We start from the raw sequence: 25937 nt of genomic DNA, 5'->3' as shown, positions 1-25937 counted from the left end.
CCACTGCTATCACATTTATTTCTAAAGCAGAACTCTTCGCTCAAACCCTTGCTAAAAACTCTACCTTGGACGATTCTGGGCTTGTTTCTCCCTCTCCTCCACCTATTAAAATTTTTCAGCCTGTTCCTGAAAAGGGTTACCGTTCTAATCCCGCAAACTACCGTCCTATTGCTTTAATTTCCTGCCTACCTAAAGTTTTTGAATATATCCTCAACAGGAAGAGTCTTAAACATCTATCATTTCACAACCTATCTGATCGCCAGTGTGGATTCCGTCAAGGCCGCTCTATTGGTGATCTTCTGGTTTTCCTTGCTGAGTCTTGGTCATCCCCTTTTAGAGATTTTGATGAAACTTTTGCTGTTGCCTTGGGTATATCAAAAGCTTTTGATAGAGTCTGGCACAAAACTTTGATTTCCAAACTAGCCTCCTACGGCTTCTACCCTTCTCTCTGTGACTTTATCTCAAGTTTCCTTTTTTGACCGTTCTATTGCTGCTGTGGTAGACGGTCACTGTTCTTCTCCTAAATCTAATAACAGTAGTTCTGTCCTGTCACTCTCTCTCTTATTATTATTCATCAATGACCTTCTAAACCAAACTTCTTGTCCTATCCACTCCTACGATGATGATACCACCCTGTACTTTTCCACGTCTTTTCATAAACGTCCAACTCTTCAGGAAGTGAACATTTCACGCAGTGAAGCCACTGAGCGCCTGATTTCTGATCTTTCTAAAATTTCCGATTGGGCAGAGCAAACTTGGTATTGTTCAGTGCCTCAAAAACTCAATTCCTCCATCTATCATCTCGGCACAACCTTCTAGACAACTATCCCCTCTTCCTCAATGACACTCAACTGTCCCCTCTTCTACAGTGAACATCCTCGGTATGTCCTTTACTTATAAGCTGAACTGGAAATTTCAAATCTCATCTCTAGCTAAAACAGTTTCTATGAAGTTAGGTGTTCTGAGACGTTTCCGCCAGTTTTTCTTACCCTCTCTCCCCAACTGCTAACTCTCTACAAGGGCCTTATCCGTCCATGTATGGAGTATGCTTCACATGGCCAGGTGGTTCCACTCATACTGCTCTTCTAGACAGGGTGGAATCAAAAGCTTTTTATCTCATCATCTCTCCTCTAACTGATTGTCTTCAGCCTCTCTCTCATCGCCGCAATGTTGCATCTCTAGTTGTCTTCTACCGCAATTTTCATGCTAACTGCTCTTCTGATGCATGCCTTCCCTCCTCCCGCGGCCTCGCTGCACAAGATTTTCTTCTTTCTCCCACCCCTATTCTGCCCACTTCTCTAATGCAAGAGCTAACCAATATTTTCAATCATTCATCCCTTTCTCTGTTAAACTCTGGAACTCCCTGCCTGCTTCTGTATTTCCACCTTCCTATGACCAGTATTCCTTCAAGCGGGAGGTTTCAAGACATTTATTCATAAATTTTTTACCATTGCTTTGACCCTTTTCTGGGACTGGCATTTCAGTGGGCATATTTTTTTTATTGGATTTTTGTTGTCCTTGGCCAGTGTCCTTCCTACATAAAAAAAAAATAGGAACAAAGGAATTATAATTCTTGCGTTGCGTTTATGAGGAAATGTTCAGCTTTTGAAATACAGAAGACGGCAGTGGTGTAAGCTGAGTAAAAGAGAAGAGGAAAAGGTGAAGGTAAATTGTTGAAAGTATTTTTCAGGATCTAGTAAGATTTTCATATTTCTTATTAATAAAAGAAATCTCAGCAAGATATATATGGCATGAATTTCAAGAGATGGAGGCTTAGATAATGCTTCTGCGCCGTCTTTCTATTCTACACAGCTCGAGTTGGAGCCAAGGTTTATGAACTTTATGTAAAACGTGTAAAATGTATGCCTCTATGCTAAGAGACAATCAACTCTGTTATGTCATCTGCACAAAGAAGTGGATCTCTGGCATAGACGCAATAGTCATCCCATCGTAACATCTAAGGCCTTCTCAATTGGAAGAGGCATAATGCCAGAAGCACCTCTGCTCTAATGGGCCCATATGTGGGACTGGCGAAATAGGACAGGTTACCGAAATGAGATTTTGATAGAAAGAACCCAGCTGAGACACCAATTTGAGAAAATGAACTGAATAATGAGAGGTTGATTAAGAAATATGGCAAATAGTGGGGGCATTTACAACATGCATGAGAACAGTGGCAAAGTTCTTCAGTAGTTGTTTTGAGTCATATAAAGTAGCAACGATGAAAGCTTGCTCACTAGTTTACTTAGTGGAAAAAAATAAATAAAATAAAAGTCAAAGCTTGTGGTGAACATTAAATTTTCTATATATGGAAATATTTGAAAGGGGAAAATGGGTAGAAATGTCAGATTGTTAAAATAATTTTGTGTAATCAGAGTTATGCTACATAAAATTTGCAAGTTACATTCAAGTCTTAGCCAGGTAGTGAAAAAGGCTGAAGATATGCTAAAGATTCAAGTGTTGGTATGATAGCAAGTCATATCGTTGCATACATCGGCCTGGGACAAAAGAAGAAGAGGGAAAAAAAAAAAAAATCTGCTCACAATTCCATTCCCCCCCCAAAAAAAAAAAACAAGAGCTAGGAAAAAAAATAAATAAATAAATAAAAGTTCTTCATACTCTTTTGAAACAATCAGACTCGTAGGCACGAGGGAAAACGGAACAGTAAAAGTAAACACACCATTTTTTTTCCATTATGAAGATACACATAATATAGTTGAGAATAAGTACGTTCTGTACAGTGAAGCCGCAGTGAGGGAAGAAGCAAAATAGATGGCAGCCTTGGAAGAGTAGTAACCATGAAAACAACAGAAGAATGCATTAATAGGTGGAACATTGCCTCAGTTAGTGAGAGAATCAGGACAAGTATTATGTCAGAGGGGATGAATCAGTGAGACGAAAACTTGATTCCACACCGTTTAGGAAAGTTGTGTGACTGGAACTGGAACTTACCTGTCGTTGGGAGCAAGTACTTCACGCAAGTAACCTCTTGAAAGGGTTAAAAACTGAAAGAACGAAAAATATAGGGGAAGGCGACGCAGAACACTCAAATTCATTGATTGATATTGTTGAGTGAGTTAATGGTTTAGCACTTAGCAGTTAGCTGTGCCGAACACTGTGTAGTAAGAAAAAAAAAAATGGAATAAGTAAAAATCAATGTGAATAAATAAATAAATAAAATAATGAAATAAATAAGTAAATAAATAAAAAATAAATAAATAAGTAAATAAATAGTAGTAAATAAAAACAGCCTCACTAACATTGTGGAGCTTCTTCATTTCAAACTAATGATCTTACTTCTTGACCATAAGGTGCAGTATATCCTTGGAATTCTTCTCTTCCCTTCAAGGCGGTGATAAACAGGTTTGCCAGCCCTATATCACCCTCACCGCGACCCAGCATACCCACCATGCCGTTCCAGGTTCCATTTGCCGTTAACTCACCCCACACTTCACCTGAGCATATAGAGATACAGCAATAGCAAGTAATAAAGAAAATAAAGAAAATACAGTTTATTGGTGGTATGAGTGTCACTGACTGGAAAATTATTGTTAGATTATGTACCATACTAAAAATTGTAAAGTTAATATTACGACACTAACATTAAACACTAAAGAACAACTCAATCCAACAGCTTTATATTCTAAGCTATGTCACTGACTTATTAGTCACCGAGGCGCGTGCACACACACACACACACACACACACACACACACACACACACACACACACGGCGATGGTAAGACCTTATCTACATTAGGCTTCGCAATTTTGTTCATGATATTTCAGAAAGAATTTTGTTAGAATGACAGAAAAAAAAAAATACAAGTGATGAGTGTAATTTCTTGTGAAAGGAAATTTACGTTTTCATATTTATTTTCCTTTGAGAGGCGTAGGTTAAATAAACGAAAATATCATAGAGGTGTTTAAATGATGTATGAAATATAACAAGGATGGGATAAATCCTGATGGTCAATAACAAGAACAGGACAAGAGATAATGCAACTACGCTTTTTAAGTTACATTAACATAAGAAGGAATTGGTCCTGTGTTGAATATAATATACTCAATAATCAGGTTCTTAGTGCCGAGTTATTAGAGAGCTTCAAAAGAACATTAGACAAACCTATGGATAAGACAGGTAGGTACGTTTTATGAAGCGACTGCTGTGTGCTACGTTGTCCTTTACTTTCCATTCCAAATGTCCCTCCTTATCATTTGCTTCACAGCCAACGTGCTTTTGTTGATAGATTTATCAAGATGGTGGTATATTTTTTTTTTTTTATTCTGATTAACTAAATAACCTGATTATGGAAGAGTTTATAAATAAATAAATAAATAAATAAATAAATAAATAAATAAATAAATATATATATATATATATATATATATATATATATATATATATATATATATATATATATATATATATATATATATATATATATATATATATATATATATATATATATATATTGATAGATTTATCAAGATGGTGGTATAAGTTATTTTTTTATTCTGTTTAACTAAATAACCTGATTATGGAAGAGTTTATATATATATATATATATATATATATATATATATATATATATATATATATATATATATATATAGAGAGAGAGAGAGAGAGAGAGAGAGAGAGAGAGAGAGAGAGAGAGAGAGAGAGAGAGAGAGAGAGAGAGAGAGAGAGAGAGAGAGAGAGATGGATATGCGCGCGCGGGTGTGTGTGTGTGTGTGTGTGTGTGTGTGTTTGGTTGAAAGTGACAGTAAGTTCCATATTTTGCATTTGAAGGACTTTATTCTCTTTATTCGGTTCTCTTTCGTGTGTTGTGTGATGATATCTTTATAGACATGGCGCCTTGTGTTGCTGAGTCGACAGGTTGTGTTAGTTCTCCTGTTCTCGAGGCCTTCGTTGCGAAGGTCTCAGAGGTGGAGGCTGAGTTCCATCGAAGGATCTCGGAGGTGCAGGCTGAGTTTCGTGAGAGGATCTCAGACCTGCAGGCTGAGTTCTATGAGAGGATCTCAGCACCTGTGGGAGGGTCGTGCCCCACCGTCACCTTACCTAGTAAGGCGACGGAGGAGCAGTGGTCGGTTGTGTGCAGGGGAGCCAAGAGGGTGAAGGTGCTCAGGGCACCTTCCGTGGAGACGAAGAATCCCTTCAATGTGCTGGAGGAGGGGAAGGAGAAGGAGGTGGACAGGGCTGGAGGAGGCAAGAAGGAGGGGGCAGATGCAGTTACCCTGCCCCAATGTAGAGTGCTTGTGTTTGGTGATAGTCAGGTAAGGCACTTAGATAGTGCGTTCTGTGCTAGGGATAGGAAGCGTAGGTCGAGGGTGTGTTTGCCGGGGGCTGGGATAGGGAAGGTAGCTGATAGGCTAGACACGTGCTTGGAAAAAGATGGGACCAAGCCCATTGTTTTTCTCAGTGCGGGAGGGAATGACCTTGGTATGGTCAGGAGTGAAGAGCTTATCAGGAGGTTTCGACAGGCTTTGGACAGGATTAGGGACAAGGGAGGGATCCCCGTGGTATGTGGTGTCTTGCCGAGGAGGGGAGTTGGTGCTGAGTGGCTGTCCAGGGCTATTACAGTGAATCGCAGGCTCGCGAATCATTGTAGGAGTAATGGATGGACGTTCATCGACAACTGGGACCTTTTCTATGGCAGGGATACCTTGTACGCCAGGGATGGAGTGCATTTGTCACGCCAGGATGTTCGTGTTTTGGCCGAAACACTCGAGCGGGAGGTAACTGCATTCCAGCAAGTTTTTCGTTAGTCGGGAGGGAAGAAGGGGTAGTGAGGAGAAGGCAAGGGGCAAATTAGTTAAATCTAGAAAGGAAGCTAGCTTAGGGATGGTGAGAAATAGCTTAAGTGTTTACTACACAAATTGTAGAAGAATTCTGAATAAAATAGACTTGGTTAGAGGAATAGCGAGTGTAGAGAAATTTGATATCATTGCTTTAACTGAAACTTGGTTAGATATGTCAGAAAAAGTATTTAATCCAGAGGTTAAGATAGATGGGTATACAATGTTTTATAAAGATAGAGAAAACAGGAGAGGAGAAGGTGTCGCGTTATACGTTAGGGACACATTACAGTGCTGTATGAACAATAGAATTAAAACAGATAACAAAGCAGAGTCGATATGGGTAGATATTAAGGAAGGATCGCAGTCAGTAGTACTAGGGGTAGTTTACAGACCACCGACCAGTACAGAGAAAATTAACACCTCACTGTGGCAGGAATTAAATAGAGCAGGCAGGTACAGTCAGGTATGTGTGGTAGGAGATTTTAATTTTAGGAATATCGACTGGAGTCTGATTGTGGGTAACAAGGAAGCAGAGGAATTCCTTAAGGTAATTCAGGATAATTTTTTAAAACAGGTAGTCGTAGAACCCACAAGGGGGAATAATATTCTAGATTTAATTCTTACTAACAGGGAGGAAGCAGTCACGCAGGTAGAGGTTGGAGGACAGCTAGGTAACAGTGACCATAAGGAGATTAGGTACAATCTAGAATGGGAAGAAACTGTTAGAAATAAAAACACTAGTAAAATACCTGACTTTAGGAGAGCAGATTTTGAAGAATTAAAAAAGTACCTCCAAGGAGTGGACTGGCAAAGGATGCAGGGTGAGGTCAGGTCAGGGACGGAGTTCAGAGAGATAAGGCAGGATGAGGGAGGTGAGGTGAGGCTCCAGAAGGGAGGGGGGAAAGAGGAAGGGGGGAGATAGGTGTGAGTATGTTGGAATGTCAGGTCATGCTGAAATGAGAGAGGTAAGGTCGAGGCGAGTTGATGAGGGAGGGGAGAGGATGGTAGGGAACGAGATGAGAGGATTAGGTGAAGTAAATGTAGATGAATTGTATAAATATTTCGTAGATAAAGTTCATACAGGTCAGTTAGCAAATATCCCGTATAAAACAATAAGATCACAAAAAAATGATCCTAAATGGATGACTGCTAGGTTAAAGCATTATATAGGGCGTAAGAGAAGTATATATAAGAGATTAAGGGCAGGTGAGGAAGTTTTAAGGACACAGTATAATGAATTAGTTAGAACAGTCAGGAAGTTAACGAGGAAAGCTAAGGACAATTATGAATTAAAGGTAGCCAGCCAGGCGAAGACGGACCCCAAGGGATTTTATCAGGTATACAGGACGAAAAATAAGGATACTGTAGGTCCATTAAAGGCAGACGATGGGAAGCTAGTTAGTTCTGGGGAGGAGATTAGTAAACTTCTGAATGACTACTCGTATTTTTTAACTGTCTTCACTCAGGAAAACATGCAGGATATGCCAGATAGTGAACAGGTGTTTAGAGCAGATGAGTATGAGAAGCTGACGGATATTTCCATAACTAGGGAGATAGTGGAGCAGGAGATAGATAGGCTAAAAAAGTTCAAGTCACCAGGACCTGATGAAATATATCCCAGAGTACTGAAGGAATGTAAAAAGATTATTAGTGAGCCGTTAGTTTCTGTCTTTAGGAAATCACTGGAGTCGGGTGAGGTACCAGTAATGTGGAGGCAGGCTAATGTAGTACCCATCTTTAAGAAAGGGGATAAAACTTTAGCGTCTAATTATAGACCTGTCAGCTTAACTTCAGTTGTAGGTAAAATGTTAGAGTCAATAATAGCCAGGAACATTAGGGGACATTTAGACAAACATAACTTGATAAATCAGTCACAGCATGGCTTCACGAAGGGGAAGTCTTGCCTGTCAAACTTGTTAAGTTTTTGCAGTAAGGTGTACGAGGCAGTAGATAATGGTGATAGTTATGATATCTTATATCTGGACTTTAGTAAAGCATTCGACAAGGTGCACCATTAAAGGCTCCTGAGAAAGGTTAGGGCGCACGGGATAGATGGGAAGGTGTTAGGTTGGATAGGGTCATGGCTTGGTAACAGGCGACAGAGAGTGCTAATAAACGGCTCGAAATCCGAGTGGGGTCATGTCATTAGTGGGGTGCCACAGGGATCAGTATTAGGGCCATTATTATTTCTAATATATATCAATGACTTGGATAGTGGAATTAGTAGCGATGTTAGTAAATTTGCGGATGACACAAAGGTAGGTAGATTAATTAGGTCAGAAGCGGATGCCATCGCCTTGCAGACAGACTTAGATAGAATGAATGAATGGACGGATAGATGGCAAATGCAATTTAATATCAATAACTGCAAAGTGCTTAGCGTAGGTAGAGGAAACCCACACAATAGGTACACATTAAACACCCAAACTCTGGTAGGTACAGGGTACGAGAAAGATTTAGGAGTTATAGTTAGCTCTGAACTCCGTTTAGGGAAACAATGCATAGAAGCCAGAAACAAGGCAAATAGGGTACTAGGATTCATTTTTAGGAATGTTAAAAGTAGAAGGCCGGAAGTAATATTAAAGTTATACTTGGCGCTGGTCAGACCTCATCTAGACTACGCTGTGCAGTTCTGGTCCCCACATTACAGGAAAGATATAGGTCTATTAGAATCAGTACAGAGGAGAATGACTAAAAGGATACAGGGGATGAGGAGTATTCCTTACGAAGCGAGGTTGAAGCGGTTAACTAGACTACGCGGTGCAGTTCTGGTCCCCACATTACAGGAAAGATATAGGTCTATTAGAATCAGTACAGAGGAGAATGACTAAAAGGATACAGGGGATGAGGAGTATTCCTTACGAAGCGAGGTTGAAGCGGTTAAATTTACATTCTCTAGAGAGACGTAGGTTAAGAGGGGACCTGATAGAAGTCTTTAAGTGGTATAAGGGTTATAACAAGGGAGATGTAAGCAAAATTCTTAGGATCAGCAACCAGGGTAGAACAAGAAATAACGGGTTCAAGCTTGAAAAATTTAGGTTTAGGAAGGAGATAGGAAAAAATTGGTTCTCAAATAGAGTGGTAGATGAGTGGAACGGACTCAGTAATCATGTAGTTAGTGCTAGGACACTAGAGAGCTTTAAGAGAAGATTAGACAAGTTTATGGATGGGGATAACAGATGGAAATAGGTAGGAGTGTTTCATACAAGGACTGCCACGTGTAAGCCTGGTCGCTTCTTGCAGCTTCCCTTATTTCTTATGTTCTTATGTAATGCCTCATCTCTGGTAAATCGCGATTTCTGGTCCGTGACCTTTCTTCAGTGGCTGCGGTGGGATGTTTTATTGCCGATGGTTGGGAGAGATTGAGTAGCTTTTATTTATTTATTTATTTTTCTATTTATTTTTATTTATTTATTTGTTTATTTTATTTTTTGGGGGGAGGGAAGGGTGAAGGAAGAAGTGGATATACAATATGAAGAGAAAATGACCGAAAGGGAAAGAAAGGAAGAGATTAAAAGCTGCTGGGTTGTCTACCTTGCTTTATTATTTTATATTTTAGGATTATAGTTTAGTGGTGACAGGTTGCTGCGAAAGGGGCCAGTTATATAGCAATCGGCACCTTCTGACGGTGAAAGTCGTCGGACGGAATGGCTGGTATTTAAGGCCGTCGACTGCCTCCCGCGTGCTGTGTCGTGGGTTATGATCGTTTTTTTTTTTTTTTTTTTTTTATGTAGGAAGGACATTGGCCGAGGGCAACAGAAGTCCAATAAAAAAAAAAATGCCCACTGAAATGCCAGTCCCATAAAACGGTCCAAAGTGGTAGTCAAAATTTCAAGGATAAGTGTCTTTAAACCTCCCTCTTGAAGGAATTCAAGTCATAGGAAGGTGGAAATATAGAAGCAGAAAGGGATGAATGATTGAGAATACTGGTTAACTCTTGCGTTAAAGAGGTGGACAGAATAAGGGTGAGAAAAAGAAGAAAATCTTGTGCAGCGAGGCCGCGGAAGGAGGGGAGGCACGCAGTTAGCAAGACCAGAAGAGCAGTTAGCATGGAAATAGCGGTAAAAGACAACTAGAGATGCAACATTGCGGCGATGAGAGAGAGGCTGAAGACAGTCAGTTAGAGGAGAGGAGTTGATGAGACGAAAAGCTTTTGATTCCACCCTGTCTAGAAGAGCAGTCTAGAAGAGCATAAGGCCCTTGTACAGAGTTAGCAGCTGGGGGGGAGAGGTGAGAAAAACTGGCGGAGACGTCTCAGAACACGTAACTTCATTGAAGCTGTTTTAGCTAGAGATGAGATGTGAAGTTTAAAGTTCAGATTATAAGTAAAGGACAGACCGAGGATATTCAGTGTAGAAGAGGGGGACAGTATGAGTGTCATTGAAGAAGAGGGGATAGTTATCTGGAAGAGTGTGTCGAGTTGATAGATAGAGGAATTGAGTTTTTGAGGCACTGAACAATACCAAGTTTGCTCTGCCCCAATCAGAAATTTTAGAAAGATCAGAAGTCAAGCGTTCCGTGGCTTCCCTGCGTGAAATGTTTACTTCCTGAAGGACTGGACGTCTATGAAAAGACGTGGAAAAGTGCAGGGTGGTATCATCAGCGCAGGAGTGGATAGGACAAGAAGTTTGGTTTAGAAGATCATTAATGAATAATAAGAAGAGAGTGGGTGACAGGACAGAACCCTGAGGAACACCACTGCTAATAGATTTAGGGGAAGAACAGTGACCGTCTACCACAGCAGCAATAGAACGGTCAGAAAGGAAACTGGAGATGCAGTTACAGAGAGAAAGATTGAGGGTAGTTTGGAAATCAAAGCTTTGTGCCAGACTCTATCAAAAGCTTTTTATATATCCAAGGCAACATCAAAAGTTTCACCAAAATCTCTAAAAGAGGATGACCAAGACTTAGTAAGGAACGCCAGAAGATCACCAGTGGAGCGGCCTTGACGGAACCCATACCGGCGATTAGATAGAAGGTTGTGAAGTGATAGATGTTTAAGAATCTTCCTATTGAGGATAGATGAAAAAAACTTTAGATAGGCAGGAAATTAAAGAAATAGGACGGTAGTTTGAGGGATTAGAACGGTCAGCCTTTTTAGGAACAGGCTGAATGTAGGCAAACTTCCAGCAAGAAGGAAAGTAGATGTTGACAGACAGAGCTGAAAGAGTTTGACTAGGCAAGGTGCAAGCACGGAGGCACAGTTTCGAAGAACAATAGGAGGGACCCCATCAGGTCCATAAGCCTTCCGAGGGTTTAGGCCACCGAGGGCATGGAAAACATCATTGCGAAGAATTTTAATAGGTGGCATGAAGTAGTCAGAGGGTGGAGGAGAGGGAGGAACAAGCCCAGAATCGTCCAAGGTATAATTTTTATCAAAAGTATGAGCGAAGAGTTCAGCTTCAGAAATAGATGTGATAGCAGTAGTGCCATCTGGCTGAAATAAAGGAGGGAAAGAAAAAGAAGCAAAGTTATTGTTCAGCAGCGCTGCTGTTCTCAGGCTGGGCAGGATTTTCAAAGCTTTTTATTGGATGTTGAGGCTCGTCATAGTTGGTTGTATGCCTCCCTATGTGGGAGGGATGGACTGCTCTGGGGAGCCCGTTAGTGTACGCGAACTATTAAAAGGTTTAACATTGGGGCTACTATGTGTATATCGTGTTTTTGAGTTCAGGAGGGTCGACGCTCCCCACTACCTTAGCTTCTTTCTCTCAGTTAGTTCCGTATGTCAGGTTGATATTGTTTCTTATTAAATTTGTTGTTGCGGGACAGTGAGGGAGGTAGTAGGTTGAAGGCTCAGGAGGTATGAGAAGGTTCTGAGTCAATGTCCAAGATGGATTCCTCTCTATCCCAGCCTGAGTCTTGTGAGGTCAACTTGAAGTCTTGTGGGAAGGCCTGCTGTGAGCTCAGTCCTCGTTTTTGTCGTTGCAGTTGCGTACCAGGTGGCAGATCGAGAGTCCTGTTCAATAGCGTCCTCGAGCATTTGGCGGGTTCTGGATCTAGCTACCCTGTCTATCTCATTTTTTTTTTTTTTATAGAGAATGCGCTGCGAATCATTTCGAAGGAGATGGAAAGTCTTGTCCCTGCTGCCTTACGTAATATTCCATTACTTTTTGTGTTTGTTTACTGAGTGGAACTGTTAAATAAGCCACGATATGGCCAAAGAAAGTTCAGAGTGCCAGCCCTTTGATAAAGAAGGCGAGAAACACGATAGAATTCAATAAAGAACTCATAGCCAAGCACGAAAGTGGCATACGCGTGTCCGATCTCGCTATGATGTACGTCCGCATCAACGATGAGTTCCATACGCCAACGAGAATCTTCAATCAAGATAAAATTGATGTTAAACATTCATTTATCTATTTCATTAGTCATTTATATATATTTCTCATTGTTTTATGTATGTAAAACTATAGCTACTCTCTATGAAATGTATTTTATTAACATTTCTGATTATCTCGAACCGATTCATTGGATTTACATTATTTCTTAAGGGAAATATTGCTTCCGTTTTCGAACTATATATATATATATATATATATATATATATATATATATATATATATATATATATATATATATATATATATATATATATATATATATATATATATACACACACACACACACACACACACACACACACACACACACACACACACACACACACACACACACAGAGAGAGAGAGAGAGAGAGAGAGAGAGAGAGAGAGAGAGAGAGAGAGAGAGAGAGAGAGAGAGAGAGAGAGAGAGAGAGAGAGAGAGAGAGAAATACACCTAATATTCTTGACCTTGACCTCTCTAATTTTTCTGCTTTTGCTGTCGCCTTATCTTCTTCGTTGGGCACCTCCGATCACAATCTCGTATGCTGTATCTTGTCCTAATGCGCTAATCCCTCCTCAGGATCCTCCAAAGCTGAGGTACTTCTGGCATTTTGCCTCTACTAATTGGGAGGACCTGAAACGGTATTATGCTGATTTTCCTTGGAATGACTACAGCTTCCGTGTCAGGGACCCGTCTATGTGTACAGCTGAGCGCATTACACAGGTGAGAGTGTTTGGCATGGAGGCGTACATTCCTCATTCTTTCTCTCGCCCTAAACTTTCTAAATCTTGGTTTAACGCAGCTTGTTCTCGTGATATACATGATAAAGAAGTGGTCCACAAAAAAAAAAAAATAAATACATGAGCCTTCCATCATCTGAATCTCATACTCTTTATTTTTCTCCCCGGAATCATGCCAAGTCTCTTACTCAACTAGCCAAAACTTTTTAATTAATATAAAGTGTAAGAATCTTTCGAAATGTAACTCCCCTCGTGATTTATGGCACCTAGCCATAGCCTAGCCAAGCAACTCCAATAATTTTACCTCTTCATCTTTCCCTAATTTATTGCCATCTCATCTACCTTTAAAGCTGAACTGTTCGCCCAAATCTTTGCAAAAAAATCCACCTTGTAAAGCTCTCTAGTGTCCTAGCACTAACAACATGATTACTGAGTCCGTTCCACTCATCTACCACTCCATTTGAGAACCAATTTTTTCCTATCTCCTTCCTAAATCTAAATTCTTCCCGTTATTTCTTGTTTTACCCTGGTTGCTGATCCTAAGAATTTTGCCTATATCCCCCTTGTTATAACCCTTATACCACTTAAAGACTTCTATCAGGTCCCCTCTTAACCTACGTCTCTCTGAAGAATGTAAATTTAACAGCTTCAACCTCGCCTCGTAAGGAATACTCCTCATCCCCTGTATCCTTTTAGTTATTCTCCTCTATACTGATTCTAATAGACCTATATCTTTCCTGTAATGTGGGGACCAGAACTGCACAGCGTAGTCTAGATAACTACTAGTCTGACCAGCGCCAAGTATAACTTTAATATTACTTCCGGCCTTCTACTTTTAACACTCCTAAAATTTAATCCTAGTACCCTATTTGCCCTGTTTCTGGCTTCTATGCATTGTTTCCCCGACGGAGTTCAGAGCTAACTATAACTCCTAAATCTTTCTCGTACCCTGTACCTACCAGAGTTTGGTTGTTTAATGTGTACCTATTGTGTGGGTTTCCTCTACCTACGCTAAGTACTTTGCATTTATTGATATTAAATTGCATTTGCCATCTATTCGTGCATTCATTCATTCTATCTAAATCTACCTGCAAGGCGATGGCATCCGATTCTGACCTAATTAATCTACCTATCTTTGTGTCATCCGCAAATTTACTAACATCACTACTAATTCCATTATCCAAGTCATTGATATATATTATAAATAACAATGGCCCTAATACTGATCCCTGTGGCACCACACTTATTACATGACCCCATTCGGATTTCCAGCCGTTTATTACAACTCTTTGTCGCCTGTCACTAAGTCATGACCCTTTCCAGCCTAACACCTTCCCATCTATCCCGTGTCCCCTAACCTTTCTCAGGAGCCTTTGATGTCAAACCTTGTCAAATGCTTTACTAAAGTCCAGATATAAGATATCATAACTATCACCATTATCTACTGTCTCGTACACTTTACTGTAAAAACTTAACAAGTTTGTCAGGCAAGACTTCTCCTTCGTGAGGCCATGTTGTGACTGATTTATCAAGTTATGTTTGTCTAAATGTTCCCTAATGTTCCTTGCTATTATTGACTCTAACATTTTACCTACAACTGAAGTTAAGCTGACAGGTCTATAAATAGACGCTAAAGTTTTATTTCCTTTCTTAAAGACTTGTATTACATTAGCCTGCCTCCACATTACTGGTACCTCACCCGACTCCAGTGATATCCTAAAGACAGAAACTAACGCCTCACTAATAATCTCTTTGCATTCCTTAAGTACTCTGGGATATATTTCATCTGGTCCTGGTGTCTTGAACTTTTTTAGCCTATCTATCTCCTGTTTCACTATCTCCCTAGTTAAGGTAATATCTGTCAGCTTCTCATTCTCATCTGCTCTAAACACCTGTTCATATCTGGCATATCCTGCATGTTTTCCTGGGTGAAGACAGTTAAAAAATAGTCATCCAGAAGTTTACTAATCTCCTCAGAACTAACCAGCTCCCCATCTGCTGCCTTTAATGGACCTATAGTATCCTTATTCTCCGTCCTATATACCTGATAAAATTCCTTGGGGACCGTCTTCGCCTGGCTGGCTTCCAGCATTCTCCGCCCTCTCCTGACGCTTTTCGGCGTCGTGAAGTGTCTTTCATTCCTTGCGGGTGTTGGGATGAATATCCTTTTTCGCATGTATTATTTGGAACTTGCTTCAGGCTTCCTTCAGCTGCTTTGTCTTCTCCAACACTTAGGCTCTTGTAGTCTTGCCTGTAAGTGTCACGAGAATTGGTTGTCGCCTGTCGTTATCACCACGGGTACCTATTCTCCGGTGTCCCTTCACTTTGCCATCAGCTCCTACCTTTGGCCAGATCTTCTTTAATTTATTTTGTTCTGTCGTGGCACCTTCCAACCCCTCACCTTCGTTGGGAACTCCAATTATCACCAAGTTGGTTCCCTCTCCCTTCGATCTAAGGTTTCTAGAAATCGTTGCTGTCTTTCAATGATGTCAGATTGTTTATCAATCTGCTCTTGTAACTGACCCATCATCTTATTAGTTTAGTTATCTGGTGAGGAAATGGCTCTTCTCACCTATATATCTTCACCGATGAGTGCTTTCAAATCGTTCGTCACCATCAATGCCTCCTTCATCCGTAATTGGTGTTGTTATGATGCTCCCAGATAAATCCTCCTTGGGCAAGCGCAGTAGCTTTGTCCGCTGCATATGCGTGAATTCAATCAATGTTTTCACTATCTTCAATGTTATTGACCGGTCGAATTTCAACTGAGATACGCAACCAGTAAATGTGGAAAAGTGCACCAGTATTGTCGTGCTTCTATGCTGCACTATCTTGATGCGTCCCTAATCTCTAAGCCTAGCCTTTGTGGGTTCAAGAGAATGCATTTTTTTTTTATTTGTACTATTTACATATATTTGTACTCAGACGATCATATACGACTTCCGACAATACCGAAAAACTACGGAAATTGGATTAGTCTCTCTTCACGCAAATTCCATCAAATATCTCGGAACGCTTCATATTACACTTTCGATTCAAATCACTTCACGCAATTAACACTCAATGATAAAATACATCCTACACAGACCTTGCCACTAGTATTCAGTAAGGAAGCACATCCTACATATACCCAATCCCCCTCTATCAATATATAACACCAACATTTTACTCTGATTGCATTATAACTGCCTGGCTCTACTTACTGGTATTGTGAAAAGCGGCTTGCCTAACTTGACCCTTTCTGATCTGACAGCTATGTCTACTTTGTCTCTCTGTCTCCTTCTGTCTATTCCTTTCTCCTGCACTTCATAATATACACGTGATGTTAGAGCGACCTTTCGCCCCGATAAGGTTTCCATTGATAAAAGATTTATTTTCCAATACTTCGATCATACGATTTAATTTCCTATAACTTTCAATAAGGTTAACTTTCGAGTAACTATATCTATTTTCCCGTACTTCGATCCTACGGTTAATTTTTCCTATACTTTCAATAAAGTCCATCTTCAAGTAACTATATCCATCTTCCCATACCTCGATCATGCAGTTTATTTTCCCTTAACTACTAATAAGGTTAATTCTCGAATAACTTTGGTAATCGCATCTTCTAATCAGGATTAAGGAGGCGGCGTTTCCTATGTTGTGCCGGCTGTCCGTCTTCTTCATGTCCTTTGCTTCCGGTTACCTCTGTTTCCCTCATATACTAATTTTATGATAACCTCCAGAGTATCTCTTCTTGTAATCTGATGCTAATCTCCGGCTCTGTTAGTCTTGTGATGACTCACCGCATTTTGTTGTTCTCCTCGGTGGCCACGCCTCGTCTCTCTTCTATCAGGGTAGTGAAAGCATCTTGTAATTATGGGACCTGCTTTCGTGTTTATCATCTTCTTCCCTCATTTATTCTTTCTACTGCCTTATTTATTTCTTAATTTCTTCACTCTTGTTTCATTCTTATTTATTCTTACGTCTTTAATTTAATTAATTAATTATTTTTTTTATTTATTTTATTCTATTTTATTATTTATTTACTTTTTTTTCTTATTTGGTGGGGGTGACAACAATACGTTTCAAGAAGGAAGTCCGACCTGGACAGCTAACACACACACACACACACACACACACACACACACACACACACACACACACACACACACACACACACACACACACACACACACACACATAAACACACACACACACACACACACACACACACACACACACACACACACCATAAGATCAGCTACCTACAGACTGTACATGCTGCGCAGACTCAGGTCGCTGGGGACGCCGACAGATGAGTTAAAGGGGGTGTATCTTACTTTCATCCTCCCCAAACTCATGTACGCCTCCCCAGCGTGGTCCTCCTCCCTCACACAAACTCAACAGCTACAGTTGGAGAGTGTGCAGAAAAGGGCGTGCAGGGTCATCCTTGGCCCTGCATACACCACCTATGAAGAAGCCCTGAACACCCTGAGGCTGTCCAGACTATCCACCAGGTACCGTGAGGCTCTGGAGAAGTTTGGTAGGGGACTTCTGAATCATCCACGTCTCAGAAACATGCTGCCGCCTGACGCGCCTCGCCCGACCCGTGCCACCAGACACCACAACAAGATAACGCCCCTAAAGGCGCCGCGTACGGACCGGTACAGACTCAGTGCGATTCCCACCATGGTGCGAGCCATCAATCAATAGTCCTTTCTAGATTTGACTTACCTTTAGGATTAATGTCAAATATTTCCCCACCCCCAATGTACATTTTCAGTTTGTTGACTGCCTAAAGAATAAACCGTTTATTATTATTATTATTATTATTATTATTATTATTATTATCATTATATTACACACACACACACACACACACACACACACACACACACACACACACACACTTTTGTTGTGCCATGGAAAACGATGTTTACTTGTGCCACAAAGAGTTCATTTATTTAACTTTCTCCAGTGGAAAGTTTGGAGTTTAATTTTTAAGTTCTCAAAGGAACACCAAAATTCACACGCTGATACTCACCTGGCGGTGGTTCCTTGTACCTAAAAGTAAAGTTAAAAACGCGTGCAACAGCTTCCATTAGGCGGATGTTATCCCCAAACCATTGTTTGCCACCATCCCTCGGTTGCTTCCAGTACATCACGGCAGGTGGGAAAAGGAAGGTAACCACCTGGAAAATGCATTATGCAACATAATTTACGTTAGGAATGTTTTAATACGTATAGTGATTCCCAAACATAAAATAGATTTGTTGCCAGTGTCAGTCAACAAGTACAACACTTCATCGGGCGCAGTGTTCTTAATTGGTAATACGTTGCGATTATCAGGTGATAAGAATCCTAACAATTATTCGATGAAAAATAGTACAGAAAATATAAAGAACTGTACAAATACTGTCAGAAGTTGCTATATAAGGAAGAGGAGTAGGGAAATCAGAAAGAAATAATACTGTGGAATAGTATTAAGGAGATTACGCACGTTTAGGACAGCACCATGTAGGTTTCTCGTCTTAGCAGGGAAGAGGCTGCTAGAAACTGTGGGCCCCAGGACGGAAGCCAAAACGGGCGATACGGTATCCCGAGTGTTTTGCCGAGCATGCCGCGTCGCTGTTTGCCAGTTTAACACACGGACAATGGGTTCCTCATGATACAGCTGGTTATTGACCACTGAATATTCTTTGTCATTGTCCTGCCATAGAAAATTGAAAAAACTAAAAAAAGAAGGGGATTCGTTAGGTGGAATAGACATATATGAGATAATGTTCTTGTTCTTGAATTTCACTTTGCTTAGTTAATTCAGTTATAGTGCTCTCAACGTTTGGTAACAATAGTGCCGCTCCTTGCTTACTAAATATGTAATTAATTAACATAATAAAAATAAGTAGATTCTATTTTTTTCTTTGAGCATGAGGACAAATAAGTCATTTTATATGAAATGGGATATATATATATATATATATATATATATATATATATATATATATATATATATATATATATATATATATATATATATATATATATATATATATATATATATATATATATATATATATATATATATATATATATATATATATATATATATATATATATATATATATATATATATATATATATATATATATATATATATATATATATATATATATATATATATATATATATATATATATATATATATATATATATATATATATATATATATATATATATATATATATATATATATATATATATATATATATATATATATATATATATATATATATATATATATATATATATATATATATAGACACCTGCCGAAAAGATAATTACTCCCAGTGAGGTCTAAAGCACTATTCAGGGGTTGCTGTGAACTTATCATTAAACCCAGCTGTGACCTCACTGAACGTTTCCCTTTGTGTCTCACAACACAAGGGGGCAGTCACAGCCTGCCCTCTAAAGACAACTCTTTTCCTCCACGCAAAACTACAAGCACCTAATAACACCCACACCCTTCACTCAAAAATTTTAAAATCATGGCGACTCCTACACCAGCCTCGGAGTCCCCATCTGGGAAGGGGACCATAAATGTCCCCAGGTCGGACTGCCTTTCCGTCGACGATCCTAAGTGTCTTGACACCCCCCTCAACTTTTTCTTCATTAACTTCTGCAACATTCGCGGTCTAAGATCTAATTTTCAATCTGTAGAACACCACCTCTCCTCTTCTAAACCTCATCTTCTTTTCCTCACTGAAACTCAGGTGTCTGAGGCAACTGACAGTAGCCCCTTTTCTGTTCCCTCCTACTTTCTCTATCCTCATTTTCGATCCAAAGCTGGATGCTGCGTTTATGTGCGCAATGACTTAACCTGCTCTCGTGCCCACGCTCTTGAATCTTCCGAGTTTTCCACCATCTGGCTACGACTACAGAGTCATTCTCATACTAAATTTATCTGTGCTGTATACCTCTCTCCTAACTCCTCTGACTATAATAAATTCTTTGGCTACTTAACTTCCAAAGTGGAGCACATTCTGACCCTCTTCCCTTTTGCAGAGATCTCCATTCTTGGACACTTCAATGTTCACCACCAGCTTTGGCTTTCCTCTACCTTCACTGACCATCCTGGTGAACTAGCCTACAACTTTGCTATCCTCCATGACCTAGAGCAATTGGTGCAGCACCCTACTCGTATTCCTGACCGTCTTGGAGATACGCCCAACATTCTTGACCTTTTCCTGATCTCTAATCCTTCTGCTTATGCTGTCACTCTTTCTTCTCCGTTGGGCTCCTCCGATCACAATCTCATATCTTTATCTTGTCCTATCACTCCAATCCCTCCTCAGGATCACCCTAAGCCAGGGGTGTCAAACACGCGGCCCGCGGGCCGCATGCGGCCCGCCACACTACTATGTGCGGCCCGCGGCACGTCTCATATTTCAGTCTTACAGTTGGTCTTTTTACAGGAATGATTAAGCCAGCCAGCCCTTTGCATTTTAAAGTCATTATATAAAGATATAAAGATACTATTATATTTTTTGGGCGGTGATGTTCCTCTGTGGTATAGTAACTCCCAACCTCGTCAAGTGTGTGTGTGTGTGTGTGTGTGTGTGTGTGTGTGTCCGGCTCGCCGCCACCCGCCAACATTCTCTCTCTCTCTCTCTCTCTCTGTGTGTGTGTGTGTGTGTGTGTGTGTTATTGTTAAAAGTATTTTTCTTAATTAAAGTAAGTGATTGCAAACACAATGTCACCAGCAGGAACTTTACCATCTGCTTCAAGTTTTCTATCGTGTTTTGTAGTGAATGAATTATTCTCATATATTTTTACGTAAATCATGTGACCATTTCGTCTCGTCGACTGCGTTCCAAAGCCAGTGACTATAGGTGACGAGAATACACGTAGTCGTACGGGCCCTGCTCCGTAATATACATGTATTAGACGTGACCATAACTCGTCATTCCTCCGTCTCACCGAGAATCGGCCTTTGACTTCAGTCATGCTTTGTCCTACGAGAGCGTCACAGCGTCAGATTTTGGTGTGACTCTTACTGCATATCATCTCATCATGATTTCCAAGAAGCGAACAGTTACTGAAGAACATCGTGTGATGCAGGAAAAGTGGAAAATATCTTACTTTTTTGCTGAAGTGAATGGAAAACCAACTTGTTTGATTTGCAACCAAATTATAGCGGTGTCAAAAGAATATAACATTCGGCGACATTACACAAGCACTCATGCTTCAAAGTATGATGTGTATAGTGGAAAACTTCGTGAAGAAAAAGTAAAGACGCTAGAACAGTCTCTCAAAAGGCAGCAGTCAGTGTATCAGCGTGTTCATGAAGCCAGTGACACTGCAGTACGGGCAAGTTATAGGATTGCACGGGAAATAGCTGTGTCATCGAAACCATTTTCAGAAGGGGACTTTATAAAGAAATGCATGATGATGGCCGCAGAAGATATTTGCCCTGAAAAACGTAGATCATTTGCAAACATAAGCCTTTCAAGAAATACAGTTGCAGAAAGAGTAAATGAACTGTCAGAAAATCTTAATAGTCAGCTCAAAGAAAAAGTTGCTAAATTTGTAGCATTTTCTGTAGCAATCGATGAAAGTACAGACATTACTGACATAGCTCAACTAGCAGTGTTCATACGTGGTGTTGATGAAAATATGCAGGTAACTGAAGAATTTGTGGAATTAGTACCAATGAAAGGAACAACAACAGGGGATGATATATTTGTGAGTTTGACTGGTGCACTTGATAGGATAGGTGTTGACTGGAAGAAAACTGTGAGTCTGACAACAGATGGAGCATCTCAAATGGTTGGTAGAAAGGCTGGCGTGACAGCAAAGTTAAAGGAAAAACTACTCACCCTGAATTCAGACCATCAAATTCACAGTGTTCATTGCATAATTCACAGGGAAGTGCTTTGCAGTAAAATATTAAAGATGGATCACGTTATGGATGTTGTTGTCAAGGCAGTAAACTTTATACGAGCGCGAGGTCTGAACCACAGACAGTTCAACTGCCTATTGGAGGAAACTCACTCTCACGGTCTGCCTTATCACACTGATGTTCGTTGGTTAAGCCGGGGAATTGTGCTGAAGCGCTTTTATGAATTAAGAAGTGAAATACAAAGTTTCATGCATAACAAAGGAAGAAATGTCCAGGAACTGAAAGACTATGATTGGCTTCAAGATTTAGCCTTCATGGTAGATATGACAGAACACTTGAATTTGCTCAATTTGCTGCAAGGTCGCAATAAATTGGTGACAGACATGCATGAGTCCATTCGTGCTTTTGAGGTGAAGCTCAAACTTTTTGAACGTCAACTAGCAGCGAATAATGCTGCACACTTTCCTACACTGAAATCATTGCAAAGCACACCTGAGTTTCGTGGAATTATCAGCAGAGAAAAGTACTGCAACATGATTTCCAAGTTACTGAACGAATTTGGAGAAAGATTTGCAGACTTAAAGAACCTTGAGAGTGATTTCTCGATCTTTCGAAATCCTTTCGCTGCAAATCCTGATGAGACACCAGAGGATATTCAGTTAGAACTAATTGATCTTCAGTGCGATTCTGCGTTGAAGGAAAAGTTCTCAAGTGTTGATATTGGTACATTCTATCAATATGTTGGGCCAAGATATCCTCGAATCAAATGTTTGGCATCAAAGATTATGTCAATGTTCGGTAGTACCTATGTCTGTGAGCAACTCTTCTCACTGATGAACTTGAACAAGTCTGGACTCAGGTCTCGGCTCACTAATGAACACCTCAACTCAACACTGAATGTAGCCATTGCTCAGTCTCTGGCGCCAAACATAGACGAACTTGTACAGACCAAGAGGTGCCAAGTTTCTGGGAGCAGCACGACCAGGAATTAAAGTAAATGATGCTTCCTTTTCTTTACTGGTTTATCTTTTGGTTACGTGTGTGCAAACGCGAGTGAAGGTAGAATATATTATTATTATTATTATTATTATTATTATTATTATTATTATTATAATATTACCTATTATTATTATTATTATTATTATTATTATTATTATTATTATTATTATTATTATTATTATATAATTACCTATTATTATTATTATTATTATTATTATTGTTATTATTATTATTATTATTATTATTATTATTATTATTATTATTATTATTATCATTATTAATATTATTATGGTCATACGTGATTATCTGGCCCGCACATTGAATGTGAAGGTGAAATCTGGCCCCTTGGGATAAATGAGTTTGACACCCCTGCCCTAAGCGAAGGTGCCTTTGGCGTTTTGCCTCTGCTAGTTGGGGGGACCTGAGGAGGTATTTTGCTGATTTTCCTTGGAATGACTACTGCTTCCGTGTCAGAGACCTGTCTTTGTGTGCTGAGCGCATAACAGAGGTGATAGTGTCTGGCATGGAGGCGTACATTCCTCACTCTTTTTCTCGTCCTAAATCTTCTAAACCTTGGTTTAACACAGCTTGTTCTCGTGCTATACATGATAGAGAGGTGGCCCACAAAAGGTACTTAAGCCTTCCATCACCAGAATCTCATGCACTTTATATTTCTGCCCGGAACCATGCCAAGTCTGTTCTCCAACTAGCCAAAAACTCCTTCATTAACAGAAAATGTCAAAACCTTTCAAGATCTAACTCCCCTCGTGATTTCTGGCATCTAGCCAAAAAATATCTCCAATAACTTTGCTTCTTCTTCTTTCCCTCCTCTACTTCAACCAGATGGCACCACTGCTATCACATCTATTTCTAAAGCTGAACTCTTTGCTCAAACCTTTGCTAAAAACTCTACCTTGGATGATTCTGGGCTTGTTCCTCCCTCTCCTCCAACCTCTGACTACTTCATGCCACGTATCAAAATTCTTCGCAATGATGTTTTCCATGCCCTCGCTAGCCTAAACCCTCGGAAGGCTTATGGACCTGATGGAGTCTCTCCTATTGTTCTCCGAAACTGTGCCTCCGTGCTTGCACCTTGCCTAGTCAAACTCTTTCAGCTCTGTCTGTCAACATCTACCTTTCCTTCTTGCTGGAATCAGGATGATTCTGGGCTTGTTCCTCCCTCTCCTCCAACCTCTGACTACTTCATGCCACGTATCAAAATTCTTCGCAATGATGTTTTCCATGCCCTCGCTAGCCTAAACCCTCGGAAGGCTTATGGACCTGATGGAGTCTCTCCTATTGTTCTCCGAAACTGTGCCTCCGTGCTTGCACCTTGCCTAGTCAAACTCTTTCAGCTCTGTCTGTCAACATCTACCTTTCCTTCTTGCTGGAAGTTTGCCTACCTTCAACCTGTTCCTAAAAAGGGTGACCGCTATAATCCCTCAAACTACCGTCCTATTGCTTTAATTTCCTGCTTATCTAAAGTTTTTGAATCTATCCTCAACAGGAAGATTCTTAAACATCTATCACTTCACAACCTTCTATCTGATCGCCAGTATGGGTTCCGTCAAGGCCGCTCTACTGGTGATCTTCTGGCTTTCCTTACTAAGTCTTGATCATCCTCTTTTAGAGACTTTGGTGAAACTTTTGCTGTTGCCTTGGACATCTCAAAAGCCTTTGATAGAGTCTGGCACAAAGCTTTAATTTCCAAACTACCCTCCTACGGTTTCTATCCTTCTCTCTGTAACTTCATCTCAAGTTTCCTTTCTGACCGTTCTATTGCTGCTGTGGTAGACGGTCACTGTTCTTCTCCTAAATCTATTAATAGTGGTGTTCCTCAGGGTTCTGTCCTGTCACCCACTCTCTTCTTATTATTCATTAATGATCTTCTAAACCAAACTTCTTGTCCTATCCACTCCTACGCTGATGATACCACCCTGCACTTTTCCACGTCTTTTCATAGACGTCCAACCCTTTAGGAGGTAAACATATCACGCAGGGAAGCCACAGAACGCCTGACTTCTGATCTTTCTAAAATTTCTGATTGGGGCAGAGCAAACTTGGTATTGTTCAATGCCTCAAAAACTCAATTCCTCCATCTATCAACTCGACAGAACCTTCCAGACAACTATCCCCTCTTCTTCAATGACACTCAACTGTCCCCCTCTTCTACACTGAACATCCTCGGTCTGTCCTTTACTTATAATCTGAACTGGAAACTTCACATCTCATCTTTAGCTAAAACAGCTTCTATGAAATTAGGTGTTCTGAGACGTCTCCGCCAGTTTTTCTCACCCCCCCAGCTGCTAACTCTGTACAAGGGCCTTATCCGTCCATGTATGGAGTATGCTTCACATGTCTGGGGGGTTTCCACTCATACTGCTCTTTTAGACAGGGTGGAATCAAAAGCTTTTCGTCTCATCAACTCCTCTCCTCTAACTGACTGTCTTCAGCCTCTCTCTCACCGCCGCAATGTTGCATATCTAGCTGTCTTCTACCGCTATTTTCATGCCAACTGCTCTTCTGATCTTGCTAACTGCATGCCTCCCCTCCTTCCGCGGCCTCGCTGCACAAGACTTTCTTCTTTCTCTCACCCCTATTCTGTCCACCTCTCTAACGCAAGAGTTAACCAGTATTCTCAATCATTCATCCCTTTCTCTGGTAAACTCTGGAACTCTCTGCCTGCTTCTGTATTTCCACCTTCCTATGACTTGAATTCCTTCAAGACGGAGGTTTTAAGACACTTATCCATCAATTTTTGACCACTGCTTTGACCCTTTTATGGGACTGGCATTTCAGTGGGCATTTTTTTATTAGATTTTTGTTGCCCTTGGCCAGTGCCCTTCCTACATAAAAAAAAAAAATAAATAAATATATATATATATATATATATATATATATATATATATATATATATATATATATATATATATATATATATATATATATATATATATATATATATATATATATATATATATATCATTAAAAGTGGTGGCAAACTCTGCATTTATTATTTTCTTCAAGGTATTTTCTCTATACCTTAGCAGTGTCTTATATTCTTTTTCAAGACTGCTTATGGTTTGGCCGTAGCTAACCATGGATGCTAGATCCGGATTTCGGGTCCCTTGACTCTTCTTCAGTAGCTGGTGGTTGTTCTCTCTGCGGTGTTGGTGGTGAGAATGAGGAT

The 25937-nt window shown here is 40.1% G+C and overlaps 1 protein-coding gene across 1 annotated transcript; it reads left to right on the top strand.

The window, feature by feature from the left end:
- The first annotated feature begins 11384 nt into the window (after positions 1-11384).
- On the top strand, positions 11385-22740 carry LOC135108207 (general transcription factor II-I repeat domain-containing protein 2A-like). Its single transcript, XM_064018983.1, has 3 exons — positions 11385-11405; positions 12707-12873; positions 21942-22740. The coding sequence occupies exons 1-3, from the start codon at positions 11385-11387 to the stop codon at positions 22738-22740; spliced, it is 987 nt and encodes a 328-aa protein (XP_063875053.1).
- The last annotated feature ends 3197 nt before the right edge of the window (positions 22741-25937 follow it).

Source organism: Scylla paramamosain, chromosome 16 (genome assembly GCF_035594125.1).
Source record: "Scylla paramamosain isolate STU-SP2022 chromosome 16, ASM3559412v1, whole genome shotgun sequence".
In the NCBI taxonomy this organism is placed as follows: domain Eukaryota; kingdom Metazoa; phylum Arthropoda; class Malacostraca; order Decapoda; family Portunidae; genus Scylla; species Scylla paramamosain.
Note: the sequence above shows the minus strand (reverse complement) of the source record. Positions and strands in the feature narration are given on the sequence as shown.